At 44.2% G+C, this 27146-nt stretch overlaps 1 protein-coding gene across 3 annotated transcripts in view; it reads left to right on the top strand.

The window, feature by feature from the left end:
* RAP1GDS1 (Rap1 GTPase-GDP dissociation stimulator 1) overlaps positions 1–22572 on the top strand; it is a 166872-nt gene extending 144300 nt beyond the window's left edge. For all 3 annotated transcript variants that reach the window (XM_088464422.1, XM_088464423.1, XM_088464424.1), the window contains 7 exons: positions 702–833; positions 2881–3015; positions 3665–3790; positions 8808–8947; positions 9476–9602; positions 17039–17167; positions 21926–22572. In XM_088464422.1, coding sequence (XP_088320548.1) covers positions 702–833; positions 2881–3015; positions 3665–3790; positions 8808–8947; positions 9476–9602; positions 17039–17167; positions 21926–22053 — 917 coding nt within the window. In that variant the 3' untranslated portion in view covers positions 22054–22572. The remainder of the gene's footprint in view (positions 1–701; positions 834–2880; positions 3016–3664; positions 3791–8807; positions 8948–9475; positions 9603–17038; positions 17168–21925) is intronic.
* The last annotated feature ends 4574 nt before the right edge of the window (positions 22573–27146 follow it).

Raw genomic sequence — 27146 nt, 5'->3', positions numbered from 1 at the left:
GACATCCAAACTGCCCAACTGTAATTAGAAGGGGAAGGCACAGGTGACCAGAGGAAACAGCCGGGGCCGCAAGCGCATCAGATTCAAGATGGCGCCCGCGCCTCACACACCAGGGATCAAAAGGATGTCGTGGCCGCCAATCAATCCAGGAGAGGCCACCAGAAAGCCGGGGACACATTGCCAGACCCACCGCTGCACACAGGAGGAACAGTAGGATGTCGGAGGCTGAAGGAGACTGCAAATGGGCAGAGACACCGGAGCCAAAATGGCGCCGCGGTGCTCACACAGCCCATTGGACTGGAGTCGGATGCAATCACAGCAGGAGAAATAGAGGAAATAGAGATATGGCCCCAAACACTCTCTCAGGCAGCAGACACGGGTTAAGCACCATGAGGTAGGTAAATGAAAGCCCTCAAAGGACAGCAGGAGGATTACTGAGGCTGGGGATCACAGGAACCAGCGTCCTACTCCATGGCTTGCTGAGTCACGCCCCTCAAGAACATTTATATTTAGTTGCTCGGCACCTTTTGTTAGGTGTTGCGAAAAACAAGCAGAAATTCTGGAGAACTGTTTGTAGAGTAGTAGTATAGTACAGTAGTAGTAGTGTAGAATAGTTGTAGTAGTTCTGTTTTCTTTCTTTGTTACTTTAAGTTTTTTAATTAAAACAGTTTATGATTTTATTTGTTTGTTTCTTTACACAGATGAGTCCATGCAGAAGCTGTTTGAGGGTGGAAAAGGAAGTGTCTTTCAGAGGGTTCTGTCTTGGCTTCCCTCTCACAACCACCAGCTACAACTAGCGGGTGCCCTGGCAATTGCCAACTTTGCTAGAAATGGTAATGCGTCTTTGAATGGCTGCTGTTAATATTGTTTTGCCTCAACTTCAAATATATTAAAGAGCAAGTAAAGCTAGTATTTGACAACAGATGTATGTTACTGAGCTGAATAATATACATGAAATAAATGAAGTGCTACACTAAACATGTCCACCATGCTCTTTATCACTTCTCTGCAGAAGGTCGCCATGTTAGCAGGCGGCTGTCTCACTGACAGACACTGAGGCAGGATTGCAGACTTGCTTTTCAGAAATGCATTGTGTGGACTCGTGGTTTCAGGCATGGCCAGTGATAGCTCCTCTTTTCTAATTTCATCTTCTAGTATTTTTGACCCCTATCATGTCTGAAACTGAGATCAGATGCTGCCCTAAAGAATGAGTAGGAGCGTCAGCTGTCTTTAGTGGAGTGGGGAGGTAATTCCTAAGTTTCTTAACAGAGCTTTAGTGGAATATATAGATACAACTAGAGCAGTGCTGTGAAACCAAACCCTAACAGCAAAACAATAGAAGTACAATATAAGCACCCAGCTGAATAACACCGGTAATTTAAACATGTTTTTCCTAAACTTCAATATGGTTGCAAAATGTGCACTAAAGATCATCAGTTTCAGATAGTATTATCTGAATTAACATTTCACAGGACCTGAAGGAAAAATATATGGAGCTAGTTTATCCAGTCACATGTATTTATATTCCAGTCCATTTAATTATTTCACTGACAGAATAAATAATAAAGTGCTTGTGCTTTAACAGCTACTTCCCCTTCCAATTAGGAGCTGCAGCTCCCCACTGTAAAAGTTATTGACAGTGGACCTGATTCAGAGTTGTACGCCAATGCCATCGCAGCTATGATCCTGTACGTAGCTGCTGTGCGGAAATGTCTCAGACGCCCACCTACGGCTTGGCAAATCCAAGCATCAGACCAGCCACTAGAACGGAGACGCTTGAGACATTTTTGTTGCGTACAAGATTGCAGGCTCAGCAATATATTCCAGGTAGTAGTGATGTTAATACTAAGCAGCAATCCTATAACTCACACCAAGCAATATTTGTCTCGCTTTATGTACTAGCACCACAAAGATCTTATATCACCGTATATTAAAAACTAACTCATATTCTGAAACATTGGCATATACTGCAGTGAGTCATAAACCTCATTGTTGGTAATGGTGAACATCAGTCTTTTAGCTTACATATGGCGCAGGATGTTCTAAATTAAATGAAGAGTCCATTAACTCACACGCAGAGCTGTATAAAGTCTATAGCGATGTTAATCATATAGAGCAGAATTTTAAAGTTCTTATAATGATGATTAAGAGCAAAAGTAGATATATTGGTATAATTACCCCTCAGTGGTCAACTAGATAAAAGATAGTCTTCAGCGTATGGCACACATATATATCATAGTTCTTTATTAGACAAATAGCAAATATATGTGAAGTCTTCGATACAGAAAGACGACCAATGACTCGTTTCATTTGAGTTCAGTCGAACCTCAAAGCCATAGTATATTGTCAGGTTAATGCTAAACAATATAGTTTTACCTTTTTATGGTTTGCATCAGAAAATCTAAATTTTAGCGTCTAGAGTTTTTTCTTTTTTTTTTAAATAAATCCGATACCTAAATGTTTGGATGGTAAAGTTTTAGATAGAGATTTTGTTCATGCAGCTGCTATGAAGACAGTAAATCGATGGTCCTATTAGCAATAAGTGTAGATGTCTGTATCTCGCAGTGAGGATAGAACTGTTGTCTAGTCAGTGCTTAGCCCCAAACAGTAGATGAGTTCTCCATGTACTGCTTTTTTCTGATTTCACATATTCTCTGTTATTTTCTATTATATTTGGCAGGTAAGATATGTTCTTGTTTTCTCTTATACACGACATAAAGACATTTCTTTTCATTTAAATACAGAATGTTATTTTATGTAACATATATATCCTTACAATTAAGGAGTGAAAACATTTTGAATAGATAAGCAATCACAGAGGACCACTCCTATCACATCATATCATGCCTGCAAGTGTTGACTTCAGTCTGTCTAATTTAGATGGAAACTGCATTCATATGGTGGACAATGGTATTGTTCAGAAGCTTATAGACCTTCTAGACAGGCATGTGGAAGATGGCAATGTAACTGTACAGCATGCAGCTCTCAGCGCCCTGAGGAACCTGGCAATCCCTGGTAAGTAGTGCATACTGTATATACATAGATATTCAATTGCTACAGTGATGTGCAAATTAATTGAGACAGATTGTTTTTCTGTACTGTTTTTTTTTTTGTTTGTTATTTGTGAAATATTCACAAATTGCTACTAATTAATATGACCATTAGCTGCTGTAAATTGCATTTCATGACATGGCATCAACAGTTGGAGTTTTTACATACATTTCTTACAGAAGCTGGCAGTTTCTCACACTAGCACGCTGACATTTTTTTGTTTAAGTAGCCTTATAAGGTACTGTACATTTGGCTCAGGAAGCTATGTAAGGTAAAAATGATGTAATGACTGGTTGTCACACATTTCTATTTGTTCTAATAATGTGACTTCAGGGAAGCACTTAACAGGGAAGATTAAATCAAAGCTACATTGTACTGTAGAGGAGTAACAATCGACCTCTACATGAGCACTCTCTGAACACATGGTTGATAACAACATGTAGCGGGAGGGGTGTGTAGAGTAAAGTAGAAAATTAGGTGTACAACTAAAGGTAATTAGCAAATAATTCTCACAGATAATTAGAAATATCCTTGGTACCAAAAAGAGAACCAGGGCCTTTTTTTATCATTCTGATCTATTTTGTGTTACATTATTTTTTTCATCCTTCCATAGTTGTAAATAAAGCAAAAATGCTATCAGCTGGAGTAGCAGAAGAAGTGCTGAAGTTTCTGAGGTCGGAAATGCCTCCAGTGCAGTTTAAACTATTAGGAACGCTACGGATGTTAATAGATGCTCAAGGTAATGGCAAATGGGGGAAAGTACTACATCTGTTCATGATGACAGAGTAACATGTTAATGTCTGACTTTCTTGATGCTTTTTGGTGCATTCATATAAGAAATGTTTGTTCCTAGTGCGTGCTTGTCAGTTGGTATTATTTTAGATGATGACCCTGAAATATACCTACCGGTCACAGTTTCCTAACACTCCCATTCTTTCCAGTTTTTACTGACATTTAATCAATTCAAGTCCAGTGAATAACCTAAAATGGTACAAAAGATAGCAATAAACTGCCAGAGGTTAAAGAAAAGTTTTGGTTAGCAAAATAATATAAATATATATAATATATATATATATACATATATATACATATGCACTTTTCGGTGAAAAAGCAATGGGTTAAGTACTTAAAGCTGCCCTGCAGCAAGTTAAGCCTTGAATGTTGATGCAAACAATTCCTGTAAGTGTCCCGACTTCTGTTAATTATTTGATTATAAACCAACTATATAAATTCAGTGTTGGAGTGGATTGCTATTACACCCTCTAAAGTGTTATTTGGACAATATTGCACTGCTGCAAGTAGTATATTATAATGGCAAGAAAAAGGCAATTAACGAGGGAAGACAGACCATTATAGCCCTTAAAAGTTGTAGGTCTTTCCTTTAGAGAAATTGTATAGAAAGGCATGGTGTCATCGAGTAGTTTCCTAAACCAGTTTGGCACTTGGAAACTGGAGTAGAGATGTGTATGACTAGCGCCAAATTCCCTGTAAGATCCAATAGATCCAGACGTGCAGCTGGGAACAACAGGGGCCTTTCAACAGTGCCCCCAGAGAGTAATTGTGAAGAAATGGAATGATTCCAGTGCTATCTTGAGATCTGTGTTGTAGATAGATTCGATCTTGTTTCCGATGTATTCCGAAATATGTAAAAAAATATTAAACAAATATTGAAATATGTTATATTCAATTAAATTGAAAATGCACTCACCATTTGTAAGTGGTATATGAGCGTTGGACCAATTTCCGCCGTGGTCCTACAGTGGTTGCGAGATACAACGTTGATCTGATGTGTTCTTGGATCATTCAGGGACGGTGTCAGTCATTAGGAAGAAACAAACGTAACATGCCTCCATAGTGCAAATCAGTAAACCCAAAAGAAGGCCTACAAAATTCTGTAGTGTACTCACCTTCTGTGGGGTATGATATAAGCCTTGGACATTTATTTTTAACAACCGAAGTCTGTCGGTTATATGGGATTTGTGGTCCTTGGATCCAAAAGACTGATTTATGAAAAAAATCAAATTGCTGTATTTTTTATAGAAAATACTTTTATTGGTCCATAACTGGCGTAACTTACATCAATAATCTAAAAGGACATATAAGATACACGATAAAAAAAATATATATTCTAACAAATATTTTTTTTTTAAAAAGAAATAAAATATACTAAAAGAATTAATGAAGGAGTGAAGAGAACCAATGAATGGTTACCTAGCTAGGTAACCATTCATTGGTTCTCTTCACTCCTTCATTAATTATTTTAGTATATTTTATTTCTTTTTTTTTTTTATATTTTTTTTAATATATATTTTTTTTTATCGTATCTTATATGTCCTTTTAGATTATTGATGTAAATTACGTTACACCAGTTATGGACCAATAAAAGTTTTTTTATGAAAAATACAGCAATTTGATTTTTTTCATAAATCAGTCTTTTGGATCCAAGGACCACAAATCCCATATAACCGAATGACATCGGTTGTTAAAAATAAATGTCCAAGGCTTATATCATACCCCACAGAAGGTGAGTACACTACAGAATTTTGTAGGACTTCTTTTGGGTTTACTGATTTGCACTATGGAGACATGTTACGTTTATTTCTTCCGAATGACTGACACCCGTTCATGAGTGATCCAAGAACACATCTGATCAACGTATATCTCGCAACCACCGTAGGACCACAGTGGAAATTGGTCCAAGACTCATATACCCCCTACAAATGGTGAGTGCATTTTCAATTTCATTGAATATAACATTTCATTTAACAATATCACACGATATTAGTTTTCTATTTTTTTACATATTTCGGAATACATCGGGAACAAGATCGAATCTGTCTACAACACAGATCTCAAGATAGCGCTGGAACCATTCCATTTCTTCACTTGGAAACTGGAGGAATCTTGTGTAATTGGTGGCTCACAGGACAATATCTATAAGCACTGCTTATCAGTGGTCAAAGTAAGCAAGTCTCTGTTTTAACTGTGAAAAGAATATGGACTACCGAAGACTGGACGAAGGTCTTATGGACTGATTAATCAATATGTTAAATCTTTTGTTTCTCACACTGGGTTTTTGTACGCCATCAAGTAGGCAAAAGGATCCGTGTGTGACACCAACTGTCGAACATGGTTTAGGAAGTGTGATGATCTGGCGCTGTTTTGCTGCTTCCAGAGTTATCAACTTGGACAGAGTGACTGGCATTTTGAACCAAAAGGACTACCACATTTTGCAGCGCCATGCAATACTTTCTGATCTCCGCTTAGTTGGTCAAGAGTTCAGCAATAGGTTTTGTCAGAACTGGCTTTTAGGAAAAGAACAAATTATGGAATGGCCAGCACAATCTCCAAGCTTAAACCCCATCAAGCTGGTTTGGGATGAACTGGACAGAAGGATTAAAGCAAAGTAGCCTTCAAGGTCAACACATTTGCAAGTGATACACAGAATAGTAGTTGCTCAAATCAATTTATTGGTCCATCAAAGGTGCATGTAAGTGAGGGGTAAATCTAGATTAGAAATGTCAAACAAATTCTCCCAGCACACCATAATGGACCAGCAAAAGAGACCTATATCTTACATCAGTGGTTCTCGAACTCTGTCCTCAGGACCCCACACAGGTCACATTTTCCAGGTCACCTAGCAGGTGCACAGATGTATTCATTATGCACAGACACATTTTAAAAGATCCACAGGTGGAGATAATTATTTCAATTGTGATTTTGTGAGGGGACCTGGAAAACCTGCACTATTTGGGGTCCCGAGGACCGAGTTTGAGAACCTGTGTCTTACATTATAATAGTAATGCAGAGTTCCCAGTTGCATACTTTTGCAAACATATGGTAAGCCACCAGCCAAGTCAGAGCGTCACTGCTAAGGTGGTCCTACGCAAAAGTGTTGGGAATAACTTACCAAACAATATTTGATTTCCATTGTAGAAAGAATACCATAAGTGTGTTCGGCTGTTATATCTGCAAATGATGAGTCCGAAATTTAGATTTGTCACACCACAGAGTATGGGTCCCTGTTACCGGGTTTGGTGGTGTCACATTACTGCCATGTGTCCCCGCTGGCTGTCTGCGGCATCCCTGAGATCTGTGGTCCCTCATCTGTAAACATGTAGTTCCTGCTGTTCTGCACTGGGTGCTGCCATCTTGGACAGTATCACATGATCCACTCTGACAAACCAGTCTCCAGCAACTCTGGTAATATGATAAATCCAGCCTATCTGTTCGAATTGTTCTATTTAAACCAGGAACTGCTCATTGCTAGAACAACATCTCTCTCTCTCTGAGGATCAGTACCCTGGTTCAGTATCTGCTCCAGTATTGCTTCACAGAATTCTGCTCCAGTTCTAGCCAGAAACCTGCTCCAGTATTGTTCACGGCATTGTGCTCCAGTGCTATTCAGAAAATCTGTTCCAGTGTTGCTTCACAACATACATATTTTGCCTGCCTCCTGGCACCCAGTTCTCCATTCCTATTCTAACCATTCTGCAGCTTCAGTCTTCTAGATAGGTGTGTGCAGACGCCGACACAGGGGGTGCCGCTTTGGCACTTCCCCATCCGCCGGGTCATGGACAACCCCGTCCACACCTCCCAACGTAGACTACTCACCTGGACGGCCATGTGAGAAGTGTATGTCCCGGAGGGAGGGGGAACGGGTTAGTCCATGACCCGGCAGAGGGGGAAGTGCCGAAACAGCACCCCCTGTGCCAGCACATGCATACGCCTATGGTCTTCTACTGTTACTAGTAACCTGCATGAGGAACCGCTTTCTTAAACCACCCAGCTTCATTCACACTCCTGCCCATACAGCTAGCCCATAGGATCCCCAACCCCAATCTACAAACCCCTAGTGCCGTGACCAGATTAAATTTAGTTAAACAAAATGATTCTATGATTTATTTTTGTTTGGTTATGTTTTCTATGATTTAATTTCAGAGTACATTGAGATAGTACACTGTAAACTTACAATATAAACTGGGGGTGTTCTAAAACTTTTGTCCAATAGTTTGTATATATGTGTATGTAGTCAAATATACACACACACACATCTCTTTGTGTAATCAGTGGGGTCACAAAGATGTCCATACATGAATCTGTTCACATTTCATGTCAACGTACAGATGTGCCCACATACATCTATCCTCCATGTGCTATAAGTCGCGCCACACATAACGCGGGAGCTCAGTGTGACTCGGTAGTGCCAGGTGCCTTTTTGTGTCTTTTTACATTCAAATGCATCTTATTTTCACAACTATGCGTCTAGATAATACAAGCAGCTTCTGCTGAATAAAATGATATGCAGCATGCCTATATTCTGTGTGTGACTACGGGTGTAGCTGCATGCTAAACGCTACGTTAGTGTTACAGCCTCTGACACTGTAATGTAGCATTTTGCATGCAGATACACCCACACTCGCTCACAGAATATAGGCATGCTGCATATGATTTTATTCAGCAGAAGCTGCTTGTGCTATCTAGTTGCATAGTTGTGCAAATAAGACGCATTTGAAGGTAAAAAGATGCTCTGCATTACCGAGTCACGCCACGGCATGGCGCGACTAGAAGGGCTGTTTAATGCTCAAGGAGGCTAGATGTACGTGGACCCATCTGTATGTTGTTTTTTTTCCTGTAGTGGTTTAATTGTTGCACAGTAATAAGAGATCCCATACTCAGATATCCCCAATGTTCCAGTATATTTGGATATAAATGCTTGTATTGTGTAACAATGTATATTTTGCTCCATGCTGCAGCTGAAGCCGCTGAGCAGTTGGGGAAGAATGTTAAACTAGTGGAACGCCTTGTAGAATGGTGTGAAGCCAAAGACCACGCTGGAGTAATGGGTGAATCAAACAGGCTGCTCTCAGCTCTCATACGTCACAGCAAGTCAAAGGTAGGTTACCATTTTATGAGTATATTGGTGATCTTTACTCAGTGGGGTAACGCAGCACGTTATCTGTATGAACTTCATTCCATAATTAGGTGCATTTGATGACACAATTTGTTACATTTTATCACTATGAGAATGTCAATATTTCACTGGTGTAATATAAATGTAATGGTAGAAATTGTTTTTTTTCCACCCACTGCAAAATTGATAACACACGTGCAGGTAATAGATGCTATGTCTATTCTATATCTAAAATAAAAGTGGAATTCTCTGAGAATTCCATGATTATTCTCATGTAACTGTTTGGTAGTTTAGTTTCTCTGCTCCAGTTTTATAAATGTGTTTATGAATAAGTATACTGTACTTCCTAAGTCTAAAAAGCAAATGTCTGATTTGTTGCTATGTACTAGAGCACCCTTGTTTTGCACCAGTTATACTCTGGTGTAGCTCTGTGCTTTGTGATGTTTATGAAAGCAGAGCAGTTTCATGCAAATTGGTTTTCTTTCATTGCTTGATTTCTCTTTGCCATAGGATGTAATTAGAACCATTGTCGAAAGTGGGGGCATCAAGCACTTAGTCACCATGGCAACCAGCGAACATGTCATAATGCAAAATGAAGCACTTGTTGCCCTGGGATTGATAGCAGCATTAGAATTACGTGAGTATTATAAAGGATATATTCCATTTTTGCTATTAACTTGCTAGTTCTGCCTTTAATTTCCTATTACAATTTTCTTTATATCATGTTATGAATTATGTCTGGAAAATAACTTTCTCTCAAACAATTTATAAACTGTAAGAAATTATAAAAATATGTATCGCAAGCAAAACCTAAACACATTTTTTTTTAGCAAGATATATTTATACGTTTAGTATACATTACAGTGGAAACACTAAACTTTCAACATATATACAGAACTTGCAACCTCTAATATAAAAATATAGTACCATACATATAAATTACCAATTTGTAAAATCATAGTCATCGTAGTACTGCTGCTAAAATGGGGGAATATGCCATATCCTCTAAATCACTATTGCAATGTACAAATTAATACTTAAAATACAATTAATCTGATTCATTTACAGTGCACTGTTTGTGAGTATTATATCATGAGCATTTATCCACATAGAGAGATTCAGTGGGATAGAGAAACCTATGGTATTAAATAAATACAACAAAGGGAGATCACGCTCTGCAAATCTCACATTTATAGGTACCTGGGAATATATAATATATGGTCCAAACCACTAGATTTTAATTATAGAAGATGCTTTGTTGTTAATTCAGTCACCAATCACCTTTGAGTATCCCAATATAAGTGGGCAGGACATCATTGTGGACATCCTCTGTGACATACGTTACCCCAATTAGAAGGTACAATATCAATCCCTGGTACAAAATACAATAATTGAGACACAGCAGTTTTTAATCACTTTCTTTATTCACATTATCTGTACATCTTGGTATTATTTTGCAGTCATTCTCAGATGATATTTTAGTATTTATAATAAAAGCTATATTTTAATTTTATTTGGTCTTTGTGCACCACAATACACAAATCTTTGTCCTTACATTATTTGTATTTGAATTCATTGTGAAGTGGTAGCACCCCCATGCCACATAATTATACATTTATTTCCTATAAGAAGGCATTAGGAGTTGGATAGTTAATGAGATATGACCTATACCTTGTGAGGTTGTTTTTTTCTGTGGTACATGTAAACCTTCGGACACTTGTGCCCAATGGTTTCCCTGAGTTGAACTCTGAATCCCCCCTACTGTGTAACTGCCATTAATATAAGCTTTTTACTGCAAACAGTTAAGCCTCAAAACAAATGCTGGAATTTACTGGGATTTCTCTACCATGTTGAATAGCGCAGTTAACTGTACTGACCTGTGAGTGGTCATCTTCCACTACACTAACAGAACTCCTTGAATGTGGTCCAGTCATTCTGTAGTATTAGCATGTGTGTGTCCATAATCATTTCTTGTATGGCTTATGTAAAATGGGCATACTAGATGGACCATTTGGTCTCTGTCTGCAGTCCATTTTCTATGTTCATATGTTCTCTAATTCTATAGCATTGTAAAGAAACATGAGTCTAGTGTTGTCTTATTTCTACTTCAGGGTCCATAGGGTATCCACAGGATACCTCGGGGGTATAGGTGTGACGTCAGTCGCAGGGCACCAAAGAGTTAAGCTTTCAGCCTCCCAGGATGCACTAGGTCCCCCTCCTATACCCCGCCCCCGGGCCAAGGCACCCCACTTTAGTTTGGTGCCCGGCCGGCGTCGGGTACACCTGTCGGAGTGGGGGCTAGAAGAGCCCCTGAAGCTTTCTTCAGTGCAGCTGTGGCTGCACATCTGGATGTACAGCATGGACAGTCAGTCCTGACGTCCATGCTGTCTTCCCTACACCCCCGCCGGTACCGATCCGGGGATGCTGGTGAGCATCTGGGGTCACAGCTAGCGGTGACCCCAGATGTTCCACACCATGGCCGGATCCAAGGGGGACAAAGGTAAGCAGCGGGGTCCCGCGGTGGGTCCCCGCTGGTCACATGGTCCTAAGTCCCCAGGCAGGGGGCTCCCTGGGGACTGGCTGCAGCGTGGAGCCAGGTACTGAACCTGCGCTTTCCACTACCCCCTGGGACAGCGGACCGCAGCAGAGCGGTAGCGCTGCGGCGTCCCAGGGGTTAAATGCATGCCAGGGGAGAGCGCCTTCCCTGTCTCACAGCCGGCGCCTCCCCCGCTGCACACAGCCCTCTCTGCACTGTGCTGACTGGCCCTGTGTCAGCGCTCCTCCCCCAGGCCAGCTTCTCTCTGCTCCTCGGCGGCCATCTTCTCTGCAACGCATGGTGAACACTGCTGGAAGTCTGGAAGGAAGCATCGTGGTCTGGGTCCCCCCGCATACCTCTCCTCCGCTGTGGCTCAGGTCTGTGTATGCAGCGCTGTGTCCTACCAGGCTCTGTGTCTGTGTAGTTGAGTGATCAGCGCTGTTAGTGCAGGAATTGTTATTTCTCTGCATTGTATGTGACTGTGCTAGCGCTGCCTGTAACTTTTCTTCTCTAAACTGTCAGCTTTATTACTGTCCCTGTTCTTTCTGCTAAAGCCCTTGCGGTGCGGTGCTGCAGGGTGGTCTCTCGCCTATTTAATACTTAATTGGTGAGAGAGGTCACATACGTGGTGCCATCATGTCTGAAAGTGATTTTCCCCTCCGGCTACAGTGTACCACGTGCAAAGTACCGTTAGCGGAGGGGGAGGGTAGCGCGGAGGGCCTTTGCCGGCAGTGTTTGTCCATGGTGCGGCCTATTACGGTTACAGCACCGGTACAGGAGCCGCCCTGGGCTTGTTTCGCTCAGGCGTTAACAGCTTTAGTGGGCCAGTTAGCTCCGCAGCCCGCGTTTACTCCGATGGGTTTGTCCCAGCAGTCTGTGGTGTCGTCACCCATGCAGGGGTTCCCACGACAATTGGTGGTACCCCACAGTCTCCCAATTTCCCCGCTCCCGGGTTCTCAGGAGTCAGCGTGGGTTAACTCCCTGACGAGTTCTGTACAGCACTTATCGGATGTGTTGCAAGGGGAGTCTGTGATGCGGCCTCATAAAAGGCCGGTGGGGTCTCTGTCCGCTCCTTATGAGGATGACGAAGGGACGTCTGATGATGGGGAGATTCTGGATCCTTACGATCAGGAACCTCTCCATACTAAGGACGCTGATGCTAAGTCCAAAGTATATATTCCTGGACTTATTCGGGCGGTCCGCACAGCCTTGGTGATTGAGGACGAAGTTCCCCCAGCGGCTAAATCTAAGTATGCCTTTTTCAAAGATGTGAAGGGCGATGCCACAGTCTTTCCTCTTTCGGGTCAGTTGGTGGACCATTTAGAGGAGGCGTGGAAACAACCTGGCAAAAGATACCAGCCGCAGAGACGCCTGGCGGTGGCTTATCCGTTCGCGGATAATTATTTTGCTAAGTGGGAATCCCCTCCACAGGTGGATTCTCACGTGACCCGTCTTGTCCGTAGTGCCACATTGCCGATGCCATCCATGTCCTCCCTTAAGGATGCTACGGACCGCAAGGTAGAAATCTGCCTGAAGTCCGCTTATTCCCTTGCAGGGGGGGCAGCACGGCCGGCTATGGCCATTTGCTGGGTTGCCAGAGCGATGGAGCGCTGGGCGGATTCATTAGAGGCTTCTTTTGAATCCGACTGTCCGGCCGAACAGGCGGAGTTGATTGGCAATCTCCGTGATTCGGCCACCTACATCAACGAGGCGGCTTTAGACATTAGTACTCTGGTGTCTAGAATTTCTTCAGCAGCGGTAGCTGCTCGTCGCACCTTGTGGCTGCGATCCTGGAAGGCAGACGCAGATTCCAAGAAAGGTCTGGAAGCGTTGCCGTTTACCGGAGAAGTTCTCTTCGGTCCGGATCTGGATAAGATTGTGGCCACGCTGGCGGCAGCCAAATCTGCTTGTCTTCCGTCGGCCGCTGCTCCTTCTGGTTCTGGACCATCGTCCTTTCGGTCATCTAGGGCCCAGGGCAGGCCCAAACCACAGTCGTTTCCTCGACAGGCTGGCCCTAAGAAATCGGTCAAGCCCCGGAAACAGGCATGGAGTACCAGACGTCCGGCCCCCAAGCCAGATGACAAGCCTGCGGCCTGACGGTCCGGGTCTCCCCTTGGGGGATCCCAGGGTGGGAGGCCGCCTGCTGCAGTTCTCCCGGTGTTGGTCGTTCACTACGACAGACACTTGGGTTCTGGAGGTGGTCTCCCACGGGTACGCCCTCTCCTTCCGGCACAGACCCCCGGCTCGATTCTTCACCACGGGTCTACCATCAGACCGGAACAAGGCTACGGAGCTGCGGAAGGTATTACACACTATGCTCCAGGCTTGAGTTATAGTGTCTGTTCCATTCTCCCAGAGGGGCCAGGGTTTCTATTCAAATCCTATTTTTGGTACAGAAACCCAATGGGTCATATCGTCCGATTCTCAACCTCAAAGCACTCAACAAGTCTTTGCGGGTCCCGAAGTTTCGGATGGAGACCCTACGGTCCATCATTCTGGCGCTGGAACCTGGGGACTACATGGTGTCATTGGACATACAGGACGCTTACCTGCATGTCCCTATTCTTTTGCGCCATCGAGTTCCTTCGGTTTGCAATCCGCAGCGACCACTTCCAGTTTCGGGCGTTACCTTTTGGCCTGGCGACAGCACCACGTGTTTTCACCAAGGTGATGGCGGTCATGGCGGCTTCTCTGCGGCTGCAGGGAGTCCGCATGTTGCCGTACTTGGACGACCTGTTATTGGTGGCAGGATCTCCAGAGCTCCTGTTACACCACTTGGACCTGACCATTGCACTGCTGCAACGGCACGGCTGGCTAATCAACTGGCAGAAGTCCACTCTAATCCCGTCTCGGAGGATTCTGCATCTTGGAGCCTTATTGGACTCTGGACAGCAAAGGATCTTCGTGACGGAGGACAAGATCTCTGCTTTACAGTCAAGGGTGCGCAGTTGTCTGCACAGCCGCCGGGTGTCCTTACACTCGGCGATGAGGTTACTGGGCTCCATGGTGTCGGTGTTCGACATGGTGGAATACGCCCAGTTTCACTCCAGACCTCTGCAGCACCTGTCCAAGTGGAACGGGCTGCCTCAGTCTCTGAAGTTCCAGACGATTGTGCTCACCCCGGAGGTTCGCCTGTCCCTTGCGTGGTGGTTAAAGACGACCCACCTCAACAAGGGACGTCCGTTCTGGGTTCCAAATTGGGTCATGTTGACAACGGACGCCAGTCTTCGGGGCTGGGGAGCAGTTTCGGGTCCACACTTGTTCCAGGGCAGGGGGACGCCGACAGAAGCGGAGCTTCCAATAAATATCTTGGAACTCCGTGCGGTCTTCAATGCTCTCCTGCAGGCACAGCGGTTTCTCCAGGGTCACCCGGTGCAGGTCCAGTCGGACAACGCTACCACCGTGGCCTACATAAACAGGCAAGGAGGAACTCGCAGTCGGGCGGCTCTCGTAGAGGTCTCTCGGATCCTGGTTTGGGCGGAGCGCAATCTTCCGGCCATATCAGCGGTCTTCATCCCGGGAGTGCTAAATTGGGAGGCGGACTTTCTAAGTCGCCAGGACGTTCATCCAGGGGAATGGTCCCTGCACCCGGACGTTTTTCAACTACTGGTGGACAGGTGGGGTCTTCCAGAAATCGACCTCATGGCGTCCCGGCACAACAACAAGTTGCCGGTGTACGGGTCTCGCACAAGAGACGAAGGGGCGTCTCCGGTGGATGCTCTGTCCGTCCGGTGGACGTTCAGGTTCGCATACCTGTTCCCTCCGGTCTCCCTTCTTCCACGGGTAATCCGGAAATTCAAACAGGAAGGAGGGACGCTCCTGTTGATAGCTCCCGCGTGGCCCAGACGGCACTGGTTCTCAGACCTTCAGGGTCTGTCCGTGGACAGTCCTCTGCGGTTGCCGCTACGACCGGACCTTCTGTCTCAGGGTCCTTGTCTTCACCCGGACCTGACTCTGCTGTCTTTGACGGCGTGGCTGTTGAGACGGCCATGCTGAGGTCCCGGGGTTCTTCCAGCTCTGCGGTGCGTACCATGTTACGAGCTCGGAAACCGTCTTCCGCGAGGATATACCATCGCGTGTGGCATACGTTCTTCCAGTGGTGTCGACCGAGAGGTTATGCACCGCGGGAGTTTCGTCTGTCTCGGATTCTCGCCTTCCTGCAAGCGGGACTAGATCATGGGCTTCGCCTTGCTTCTTTGAAGGTACAGGTTTCGGCCCTATCTGTCTGGTTTCACCGTAGGATTGCTACAATCCCGGATGTGCGCACCTTTATGCAAGGTGTTCTCCGTATTCAGCCGCCCTTTGTTCCACCTGTGGCGCCTTGGGATTTGGCTGTGGTCCTGAGGGCTCTCCAAGGACCGCCGTTTGAACCACTGGGCTCAGTGGATATTAAATGGCTAACAGCTAAGACTGTTTTCCTTCTGGCCATTGCTTCGGCCAGACGTGTTTCTGAGTTAGGGGCTCTTTCTTGTAGACCCCCTTTCTTGGTTTTTCATGGGAACAGGGCAATGCTCCGCACTCGGCCCGAGTTTCTTCCCAAAGTTGTTTCCCAGTTTCATGTTAACGAAGAAATAGTTGTTCCGGCCTTTAACTCACCGGGTCTTTCCGTGGGTGAGGCCTCTTTGGATGTTGTGCGGGCCTTAAGGACTTATGTTGACCGCACTTCTTCGTTTAGGAAGTCGGACGCTTTGTTTGTCCTCTATGGCTTCCGTAAAAAGGGTTGGCCTGCTTCAAAGCAAACTTTGGCAGCCTGGATCCGTATGGCTATTTCTGAAGCTTATCTTCATGAAGGCCTACCGGTCCCTCCTTCTCTGAAGGCTCATTCCACTAGGTCTGTGGGTCCTTCGTGGGCAGCTCGACGTGGTGCCTCGGCAGTTCATATCTGCAAGGCTGCTACGTGGTCTTCTGTCCATACCTTTGTGAGGTATTACAGGTTTGACACCTTCGCCTCTCAGGATGCTTCCTTCGGGCGGCGGATTCTCCTTTCTGCACAGGAGCGTCCCCACCCTTAAAGGATACTGCTTTGGGACATCCCCAAGGTATCCTGTGGATACCCTATGGACCCTGAAGTAGAAAATATGAGATATGGTAAGAACTTACCCTTGTTATCTCTATTTCTACGAAGTCCATAGGGTTCCACAGGACTCCCGCCCTGTCGCACCTGTGCTGCAGATGGGCTTTGCTCTGGTCACCGGTTTTCCGTCTCCCTCTGGTGAGAATGTGATTCTTGTATGTGTCCAGATCTTTGTTCTCTCTCTTCCTTCTCCTCCTCCGGCCTATGGCTTGGTAACTAACTGAGGTGCCTTGGCCCGGGGGCGGGGTATAGGAGGGGGACCTAGTGCATCCTGGGAGGCTGAAAGCTTAACTCTTTGGTGCCCTGCGACTGACGTCACACCTATACCCCCGAGGTATCCTGTGGAACCCTACGGACTTCGTAGAAATAGAGATAACAAGGGTAAGTTCTTACCATATCTCATAGTATTGATATTTATTGATTTATTTTTAAACAGACTCTCTTCTCCCTCTATTTATTCTAGAAACAGCAGAATGTGATCTAGAAAGTGCCAAGTTAGTCCAAGTTCTGCATAGACTGTTATCGGATGAGAAAAGTGCTCCAGAGATAAAATACAATTCTATGGTTTTGATCTGCTCTGTTATGGGTTCAGGTAAGTAATATCAATTCTAATAACTAGGAATTGTAATATGGGATTGAAATACCGACGGCTGTTGAAATACTACGACAGCCCAACAGGAGGACATGCCAACGCTGGCTGGTAAGTCCCCCTAACCCTAAAACTCCCAGGGGAGTGCTTAAGCCTAAGTCCCCCCGGGGGTGCCTAAACCTAACCCCCCCCTTCCCGAACCCTAGACCTAACCCTCCCGGGGGGTTGCCTAATCCTAACCGCCCCCTAGTGGCGCCTAACACTAACCCCCCCTTCCCCTAGCCTAACTCTAACCTTCCCTGGGGGGGTGCATAACACGAAGTCCCCCCCGGGGGTATCTAAACCTAATTCCCCCCCCCCCCCCATCCCGGGCTAAGTAGTATATTTAACAGGCTCTTGACTATCGGGATGGCGGGGGTCGGGCTTCCGGCATCGGGATTAAAATAGGCATCGGTATTTCGACACCTATCTTAAGTCCCATTTCGGGCATGTAATGTCAGGATTTAGACCGGCGGCATCGCGTACGCCAGTCTATTAACTACATCCCGTAATATGATGAGTAAATTAAGAAATTAGTTAATAATGATGATTTTATTTATATAACGCTATTCTTCAATAGGACTAAAGGAGCTTTACAGATATCGTGAGCATGATAGTGTTTAGGTTTTCATAAAATGCAGAAACCATGCAAACCATGAGCGTAAAACAAAGGTGTGTCAGCCATTTTGGGTCATCAGTTCCAAAGATTATTCATTCTGCTCAAGAAGGATCCAGATGAGGCAGCCATTTCATCTGCACTACATAGGATTACACTGGAAAGAATAGCTAATGCCTGGAAAAGATGACACATAATGGAGGAGATGCACAATAATAGGCAAGATTATCCTTGCAAAATTATCAGAACCATGTATTATTCTATGGGGGGGGGGGTGTATCCTATTAAACGCGATTATTTGCAGCACGGAAAAAACGGTTTTATCGTTCTAAAAGCCTGATGACCATCAGGCTGTCCAATTATAGCCCATTTTTTAGTGCGCAAAATTACCATTTCTCACCCGAAAACACATACAGTCAGGTCCATAAATATTGGAACGTTGACAGAATTTTCATATTTTGTCCTCTATTCACCACCACAATGGCTTTGAAATGAAACAAACAAGATGTGCTTTAACTGCAGACTTTCAGATTTAATTTGAGGGTAATTACATCCAAATCAGGTGAACGGTGTAGGAATTACAACGGTTTCTATATGTGCCTCCCACTTTTTAAGGGGCCAAAAGTAATGGGACAAACTAAACAATCCTAAATCTAACTTTCACTTTTTAATACTTTGTTGCAAATCCTTTGCAGGCAATTACAGCCTGAAGTCTGGAACGCATAAACATCACCAGACGCTGGGTTTCATCCCAGGTAATGCTCTGCCAGGCCTCTACTGCAAATGTCTTCAGTTCCTGTTTGTTCTTGGGGCATTTTCCCTTCAGTTTTGTCTTCATCAAGTGAAATGCATGCTCAATCAGATTCAGGACAGGGGATTGACTTGGCCATTGCATAACATTCCACTTTATAGCCTTAAAAAACTCTTTGGTTGCTTTTACAATATGCTTCGGGTCATTGTCCATCTGCACTGTGAAGCGCTGTCCAATGAGTTCTGAAGCATTTGACTGAATATGAGCATATAATATTGCCCGAAACACTTCAGAATTCATTCTGCTGCTTTTGTCAGCAGTCACATCATCAATAAATACAAGGGAACCAGTTCCATTGACAGCCATACATGCCCACGCCATGACACTACCACCACCATGCTTCAGTGATGAAGTGGTATGTTTTAGATCATGAGCAGTTCCTTCTCTTCTCTTCCCATCACTCTGGTACAAGTTGATCTTTGTCTCATCTGTCAATAGGATGTTGTTCCAGAACTGTAATGGCTATTTTAGATGTTGTTTGGCAAACTCTAATCTGGTCTTCCTGTTTTTGTGGCTCACCAATGGTTTGCATCTTGTGGTGAACCCTCTATATTCACTCTTGTGAAGTCTTCTCTTGATTGTTGACTTTGACACATATACATCTACCTCCTGGAGAGTGTTCTTGATTTGGCCAACTGTTGTGAAGGGGTTTTTCTTCACCAGGGAAATAATTCTTTTGTCATCCACCACAGTTGTTTTCCGTGGTCTTCCGGGTCTTTTGGTGTTGCTGAGCTCTCCGGTGCGTTCTTTCTTTTTAAGAATGTTCCAAACTGTTGATTTGGCCACACCTAATGTTTTTGCTATCTCTCTGATGGGTTTGTTTTGATTTTTCAGCCTAATGATGGCTTGCTTCACTGATAGTGACAGCTCTTTGGATCTCATATTGAGAGTTGACAGCAACTGATTCCAAATGCAAATGTCACACCTAGAATCAACTCCAGACCTTTTACTTGCTTAATTGATAATGAAATAACGAGGGAATAGCCCACACCTGTCCATGAAATAGCTTTGAGTTGATAGTCCCATTACTTTTGGCCCCTTAAAAAGTGGGAGGCACATATTGAAACTGTTGTAATTCCTACACCGTTCACCCTATTTGGATGTAATTACCCTCAAATTAAATCTGAAAGTCTGCAGTTAAAGCGCATCTTGTTTGTTTCATTTCAAAACCATTGTGGTGGTGAATAGAGCCCAAAATCTGAAAATTCTGTCAATGTCCCAATATTTATGGACCAGACTGTAGGTCCGTGGCTTTTCGCTGATTCTATGTACTTTTGTGGCAGAGAGTGCCAAACAAATACTTATCGGGGATTTGGTTTTGCCTGCCTATGTGTGCATTAGACACACAAATTTGGGACAAAATAAGCACTGTTCAGTAATTAGGATAATTGGGATGTATGATATTGTATTCACTCCATTTACAACATACTATTTGATTTTATAGTGTACGTATAATGCTCTCCAGCTGTAACCAAATCTTATCACAAAATATTTAAATGTATCAATCTGAAACAGTGTGAGATTACACCCTCACTCAGGTTTCAGGGTGTTCATAGGGTAAGGGATTGAAATACTGGATGCCCGACAGGATGAAGACCCGACTGGGACAGGTAAGTACCCTAACCTTCCCCCCCCTAACCCTAACCCTCCCTTAGTGGTGCCTAACCCTAACTTCCCCCATGGGTGCTTAACCCCCTCTTACCACTCCCTAAACCTATCCTCCCCCCCCCCTGGCACGGCTACCGGACTTACCTTCGTTCGGGCTGGCGTCTTCTGCGTTCCAGCCTCAGGATTAAGATAGGCATCGTATTTCGATGCCGGGATTGAGACCACATCCCATTCATTGTATAGCTGTATTTTCAATAAATATTGAACTGCTCAATGTATTAAAATGGATCCACTATGACCAGCTGTAATATTCTTACAATTTTTAGCCCAAGAATCTTCTAGTGGACTGCTCTGTTACATACTGCTTTCATAATCCATGGAATAAGAACCCCTTGTGCAATTCAACTGGAAAGAGTTTATCTCAGGTTAACTAATGTTGTGTGCAAACTGTTTAAAGAGCATTTTGCAGTTGCAAAAAGTTCCTGCCCACAAGTCCGTGTTCACCTGTCAATCAAGTTACCATAAGAAACCTATGAGGGTGTAAGTGGGGCTTTTCACCTGTAATTGTTAATGAAGCTTAAATTGAAGATGTATATGTACTGCAGTCAACAGCTTTTTGCTTCTTGCGTTGTTAAGATCAGTATTTGTGTACTGATACGATATTATGTAATCTTGTATGGTGTCTGTCTAGCGCAGTCACAATGTACACCATACACTCACACATCCCCTGTGACTGCTACCAACAGCAGGATCCCCGGCATCTAATGTCAGCCCATCCTGGTCCCGCTCTCTCACCTCTGGCCCATCGGGCTGGGCTGTCAAGTTGACCTCAAGTGAAGTTCCAGAGCTCATTGGTGTCTTCCGAAAGGGAAGAGCCTCAGCTCCCTTAAAATGGCTCTTAGACCTCATACGGTATACAGTCATTATGTTGACACACAGAATGTTGACAAAAGATGGGTTGCAGTCATAACACCGACCGGTGGGATTCCGGCGCTCAGAATGCCAGCGCCGGAATTACGACACCTTTCAGAATCCCGGCGCCAGCATCCTGACCGATGTCTGACCATGCCGAAGGTAAGTAGCGGGGTTAGGGTTAGACACTAGGGGAAGGATTAGGGTTAGGCACTAAAGGGGGAGGTTAGGTTTAGGCACCAGGACGGGAGAGTTAGGGGTAGGTAGAGCGGGAAGGTTAGGATACCGACCGACAGGTGTCTGTATCCTAAATCTATCAGGATTCTGACCCGCCGGCATCCCATACCCAACCCCACCAGACAGTTGACATAGTTTGAATGTTGACATGGAGAACATGTCGACAGTCAGAATGAGACGGCACTGATTAATTTATTATGCAACACATGTATATCTGTGTGAAACCAGAGTCTGGATATAAAGCACAACGAAACTGGGCGTGGAAATAAGCTGTGGCCACTGCATTGTATTGTATACAGTTACAGACTCAGTCACATACAGATATACAAGTGTCGCATTTCAAATTAATCAGTGCAGTCTCATGGTGCGTCTTAGTTGCATCTCTTTGCGACTAAGACACATTTTTGGGCAAAAGTCACATGGGACTATGTGTCAATGGGGACTTCACATCTGTAGTCAGACTTTTGTGTTTTTTAGGTACCTGTTGAATTTGCTTTTTTTTTCCCATCTGTAAAACCTGTTCCTTGATCTTCTACAGAGCCTCTGTTCAAGGAAGTTCAAAGCCTGGCATTCCTTGGAGTTGTATCTAAATTACGGAGCCATGAGAACAAAACTGTTGCCCAGCAGGCCTCGCTAACAGAGCAGAAACTGACTGTACAAAGCTGAAATTTGTTTGCACAAATTGTCCATCCCGCTGATTCCATTATTGTCTCCTGTGCTCTGCCCTGGCCATGTCCCCCACCAACTGTATCATGTGTGCATGTGTGTTATGTTGCCACAGAAACAGATGAACTGCTGTAGGTCCTTGTACAATCGTAGGCACAGAAAGATGGAAACTAAGCCAGCGTATCCTCCATTACTGTCTCCCTTGTATCCTTGTTGCTTACCTCCAAGGGAAATATGTGCATGTCGTAGTCCTCTAATGTAAAGGTGATACTCGAGGCCCCCTATAACAACCCTGAACTGTGTAATAGAGTATTGCTAGAGTATGGACAACACAGGAAACAGCCAGTTCTTTTTGGAATTGCATTATCATTCATAGTCACAACAGCTCCATTTTTGGTGCTGTGTATGCAGGCTAGGAAGGGATGTATTGTCACTCATTCATTCACTAGTCTTGCCTGTTGCTGTCAAACATGTGGTACAATGCCCAAAACCAACTAATAAAACTACCAGTGCCCTCTATTTTGTGGTTGTGTTTCATGGGTTATTTATTATGTGAAATAATAAAAAGATGATAATGTTTTAGAGATTCCAACTGACAACTGTGAATGCTTAAGTATGGAGTGTGGCTTTTGGAATAGTGTTTTTCTTATACTGAAACTAATATGGGTATGGTGCAGCACTCAGTCCTATGCAAAACTGCATGGTGCTGGGTTCAAATATAATCCACAGAGACACTCACCCAATCCAAATAGAGAAGGCAGAACCAGCACTCACTTGAATCAATGAAGAAGGTTTATTCACATATATGCAGCTTATTGAAAAGTAATGAGACTGACAAAGCAAGTTCTGGGAGACCATCCATCGCGGTTACAGACTTTACACGCAGAATCTCACAGAATTTTTTGGGCGGAGGCAAATTCGCATGTTTCCACTGGACTGTTTGGATTCCGAATCATAATGGCGAATCCATGATTTGTCACATGTCACAATGTAAGGAAATCTGATATCCTCTCCAATATTTGAACAGCGGGACTGATTCAGACCCACTCGCTAGGATGCGTTCACACGCAGCCAGCCGATGGTTTGCATTCTGCGCATGCGTAAGCATCGCAGTGCACGTGCGTGAACCAGTGCTAGCGATCGGGAAGCGCTCTCTGCGCATAGACAGCCTGGCTGAATGAGTGACAGGAGAAGCCGTTTGTGGGTGGTGACAGGGGCGGCCGCTAGAAATGGGGGAGTGGAGGTGTGAACGCAGGCGTGCCTGAGCATCATAGCGCCGTTTCAGTGGCGTGCATAATTAAGAGACAGCGTCATAGTACACGTCACATGGTTGAAAATCACACTGAATCACTCGCAGTGCTTGCATTAGGGTATGGTCAGCCACAAATGCTGCGATGGTACTCGATGTTACCGATGGTTGCATACACTTCCTGGAGATGACGTGCGCAAGTGGGCGTCTTAAGACAGGCTGGTGAGCGTCTGCATACACAATGCGATCGCACGATAAGACATAGTGGGCGTGCTAATGCCTTGCCAGGCGATCGCCTGCCTTGTTGAATTTGCATATGCATCTAGCAAGCGGGTCTGAATTGAGCCCTATGTTCTTGCACGATTCAACTCGTCGTCGCATCTGCTCATCTCTGAGATTTCTGGGTACCCACCTGGCACCCACGCGATGCATTTTCAAATCCTTTGTCACAATATGCTGAACCCGTTCGAATGAGGTGTCAAGTGAAGCCGAAAGTTCATGTAAAGTTAACCTTCCGTCATTTTGCAACATCTCCGCAGCTTTGGCAATGTTGACATCTGTAAATGCGGTGGATTTTCTCCCAGAACGTGTTCATTACCCTCTTTTGAAGTGCTTCCGCAACCGAAATACTGCAGCATGGCTAATTGTTTCTCCATACTGGCCGTAATATTTTATGAGTTTCATTTCCGCTTTTTCCAAGTTTAACACAAAATTCAATCACACAACTCACGTAATCTCACAAACCCGTCTTCCTCATCCGCCATGACAAAACATACCAAGATCTTCCACACATCAGATCTTCAGACTCATCGATGTATGAGCTTTACAATAACCAGCATAGCGTTGCCACGTCTACCTATGGGACATAAAAACAGAGGAAATCTCATTACTTTTCAATCAGCTCGTGTGTGTGTCTCGACAGGGTTAGGATACTGACAAGTGTCCTACTCCACTACGCATCATATCGTTCAGTTGTCCATTAATCGTGCACTGATTGGGCACTAAAATGTCGGCAACAACCAGTGATGCGCGCTCACGCTGGTCGTTGCCGGCATCGCTCATCGCCCGAACATTCTGGTCAACCTGATGATATCGTCAGGTTGACCATGTTCGGGGATGAGGGAGGGTGCCTCCACTGAACAATATATATCATTCAGTGTGGGCACTGTGCAGTTTAGTGAGCGATAACGATGTTGTTATCGTTCAGTTTTTCACAGTCGTGTAGTGGATACCCGCCTGTATAGCAGTGGCTAGAGTTACAGATGTGTCCACATACACCTATCCACAAATCAGAGATATTTGACATGCCACAGACTTTGCAACTTAGTTGAGCAACGCAGCTTTTTATTAAAATATTCATCTTAATCAGCTACTTTGTGACAAAAATACTAACCCTAACTACTTTGTTCAATATAACTTCTTACAGTATTGCTGGTGTGAGGAAGCTTTCAGAGATCAACATTTTATCTTATTAGACTTTGACAACAACGGTAAATGAGTGGATTATACATGAGGATGTGATAGCGGCAGGGGCGTATCTGTAATGGGTGTAGGGTGCCCCCGGGTCCAGGGGTGCCCCACTCCGCACACCCTGCACCCATATTATCTAAAACTTACCTCTCCAAGGTCCCGCGTCGGGTGTCTCAGCGCTGCTCGAAACGCTGGAAAATGGCTGCCGCAGCCATTTTACTGGCATTTTGCACATGCGCTGTGAGAAAATGTGAGTGAATATGGCGGCAGTGCCATTTTCCTGGCGATCTGTGCATGCGCAGTAGACTCTGGGCACACTCTAGTGCCCAGAGTCTACTGATGCTGCCGTGGACGGCAAGCCGCGCCAGTTGGCTGCCGGCCGCCGGGGAGAGAGGATGGGGCCACGGACGGGGAATGCACACGGACACCCTCCTCTCTTAAGACGCCCCTGGACAGTGGTGACGAGAAATTAAGTTTAGAGACAAATAATTTTCTGATTTCTTGCTTACCAATTGTACCCACTCACTCTGAATTTACATACATAGCAGTTTATAAGCATAATGTAAAGTGATTCCAAGACAGTAGGTGGCGCCAAATGTTATCTAATGTTAGTAGCAACTTTTTTTTATTTTTTTTTTTTATTATTTTTTTTAAACATAACAAGTCGTTCACACGTGGGTGCTAAACAAGGACTGAACGGTGCAATCCAACAAATCTAATCATGCAAATTTGTCCACATACATCATACTTGCACGTTAAACAGCCCATCTAGTCACACCACAGACTCGGTAGCGACAATTTTCGCGTGACTTTCTACCTTTACATTTTTTTGACAAGCTTTTTTCAACAACTGTGCCGAGCGATTGCTAAGTGTGCCGCAGCGGTCAGCTCAGCGCACCTGTACAGTAGTGTGTTTTATTCCTGTGGAGGCCAATGTAGTGTGTTTTATTCCTGTGGAGGCCGATGTGTGTGTATTTTTTTATGTGGGAGCCAATGTGTGTTATATAATTAGTCATGCATGCCGCATCGCCGGATGGTGAGTCTTTACAATTTAAAAATCTTGTGTAGTGTGCCACAAGTTGAAAAAGGTTGAGAATCACTGAAGTGGACATTTACAGCTATCATAATGCCTAATTTTCTTCACGTCATCACTGAAGATCATTTAGAATACAGATATTCAATAAAAGTGACACTGCGCAATAAGTGGATGGATAGGTTATTTTAACTCTTCAGCAGTAGGTGGCAGTAGAATACAGCATTGTTAGCTTGGTATAGATAAGTACAGTACTGTACTCAATGTTTGACATTGCAGCTATTTAACTATCACATTTCAACCAGGAAACCTATTTACTGCAAGCCGCACAAAAATGGCCACAGATAATCAGAGAGTTTAAAAATATCAGGCAGACGTACATTGATCCTGAACTGCAGTGCCATCCACCCTAAGTACCATGGCTGATTACAGTAGTTACTGCTAAATACAGTAACTATACCTGCTTTCAAAGGACACGCTGACCACACTTCCACATTGATGATTGTGGCAAATAAGGTAACAGTCCACTTGTCCATGGGTGGAAATTGGTTTAAAATTAACTCTTAACTTATGCTCAACTTCTTCACAGCGTAATGAAGAAGTTGGCCAGGGGAGCTGGTTTACCTCTGCTTTACGCTCATCCTTTGATCTTTTTCTTTTAATCCAATGTAGACAAACACAATAAATATAAAAAAAAGAGGAAATAGTACAAAAGCTTAGAATGTATAGTCCACTTTTTTGTAAATAAACCCTAAATGTAATAGCCTGCGATGAGGCAAGTGGCGGGATGTCGGCGATATAGCCGCAAGATGCAAAGTGGCAAAACCAAGTAGTATGCATTGGCAATGCGTTGGTGTTGCCCTAGTTCACAGCAAGAAAATGATTGTGTTTAAGTGCATGGGAGTCATGCATGTTACATATGTTCAAAGTGGTCTTGTCAAGGTATACAGATTTCTGTTGCTGACTTTGGACCCACAGTTCACGTGTGGTTCAAGAATTCTGTACCAGGTAAGGGTATCTGTTTTGAACTGTCTTCCCAATGTGTAGAAGAACTATGGGTTGGATTGCCTAAAATGGGTGCGAATTTACTATACCAAAACAATGTACACATGCAGACAAGGGGGCTTATATAATAGATTGCAAGCTGAAACTATGGGAACTCCTGGGAGTCTTCCCTTATTTTTTTAAAACTGCAATAATTTTAAATGCAGAACAAAGCTGGTTTTGTCTTTTAAAGTGATTGCCGCTTTAAAAATACAGGAAGGCATGCAGAAGTTCCTGCAGCGCAAAACCTATTACAAAAGTCCCCAGGTGTCTGCTGAAATGGAATAGGATATAAGG

The sequence above is a fragment of the Taudactylus pleione genome, unplaced genomic scaffold (assembly GCF_031769625.1).
Source record: "Taudactylus pleione unplaced genomic scaffold, aTauple2 ptg000055l, whole genome shotgun sequence".
Classification (NCBI taxonomy): Eukaryota; Metazoa; Chordata; class Amphibia; order Anura; family Myobatrachidae; genus Taudactylus; species Taudactylus pleione.
This window is presented reverse-complemented; position numbering and strand designations above follow the sequence as displayed.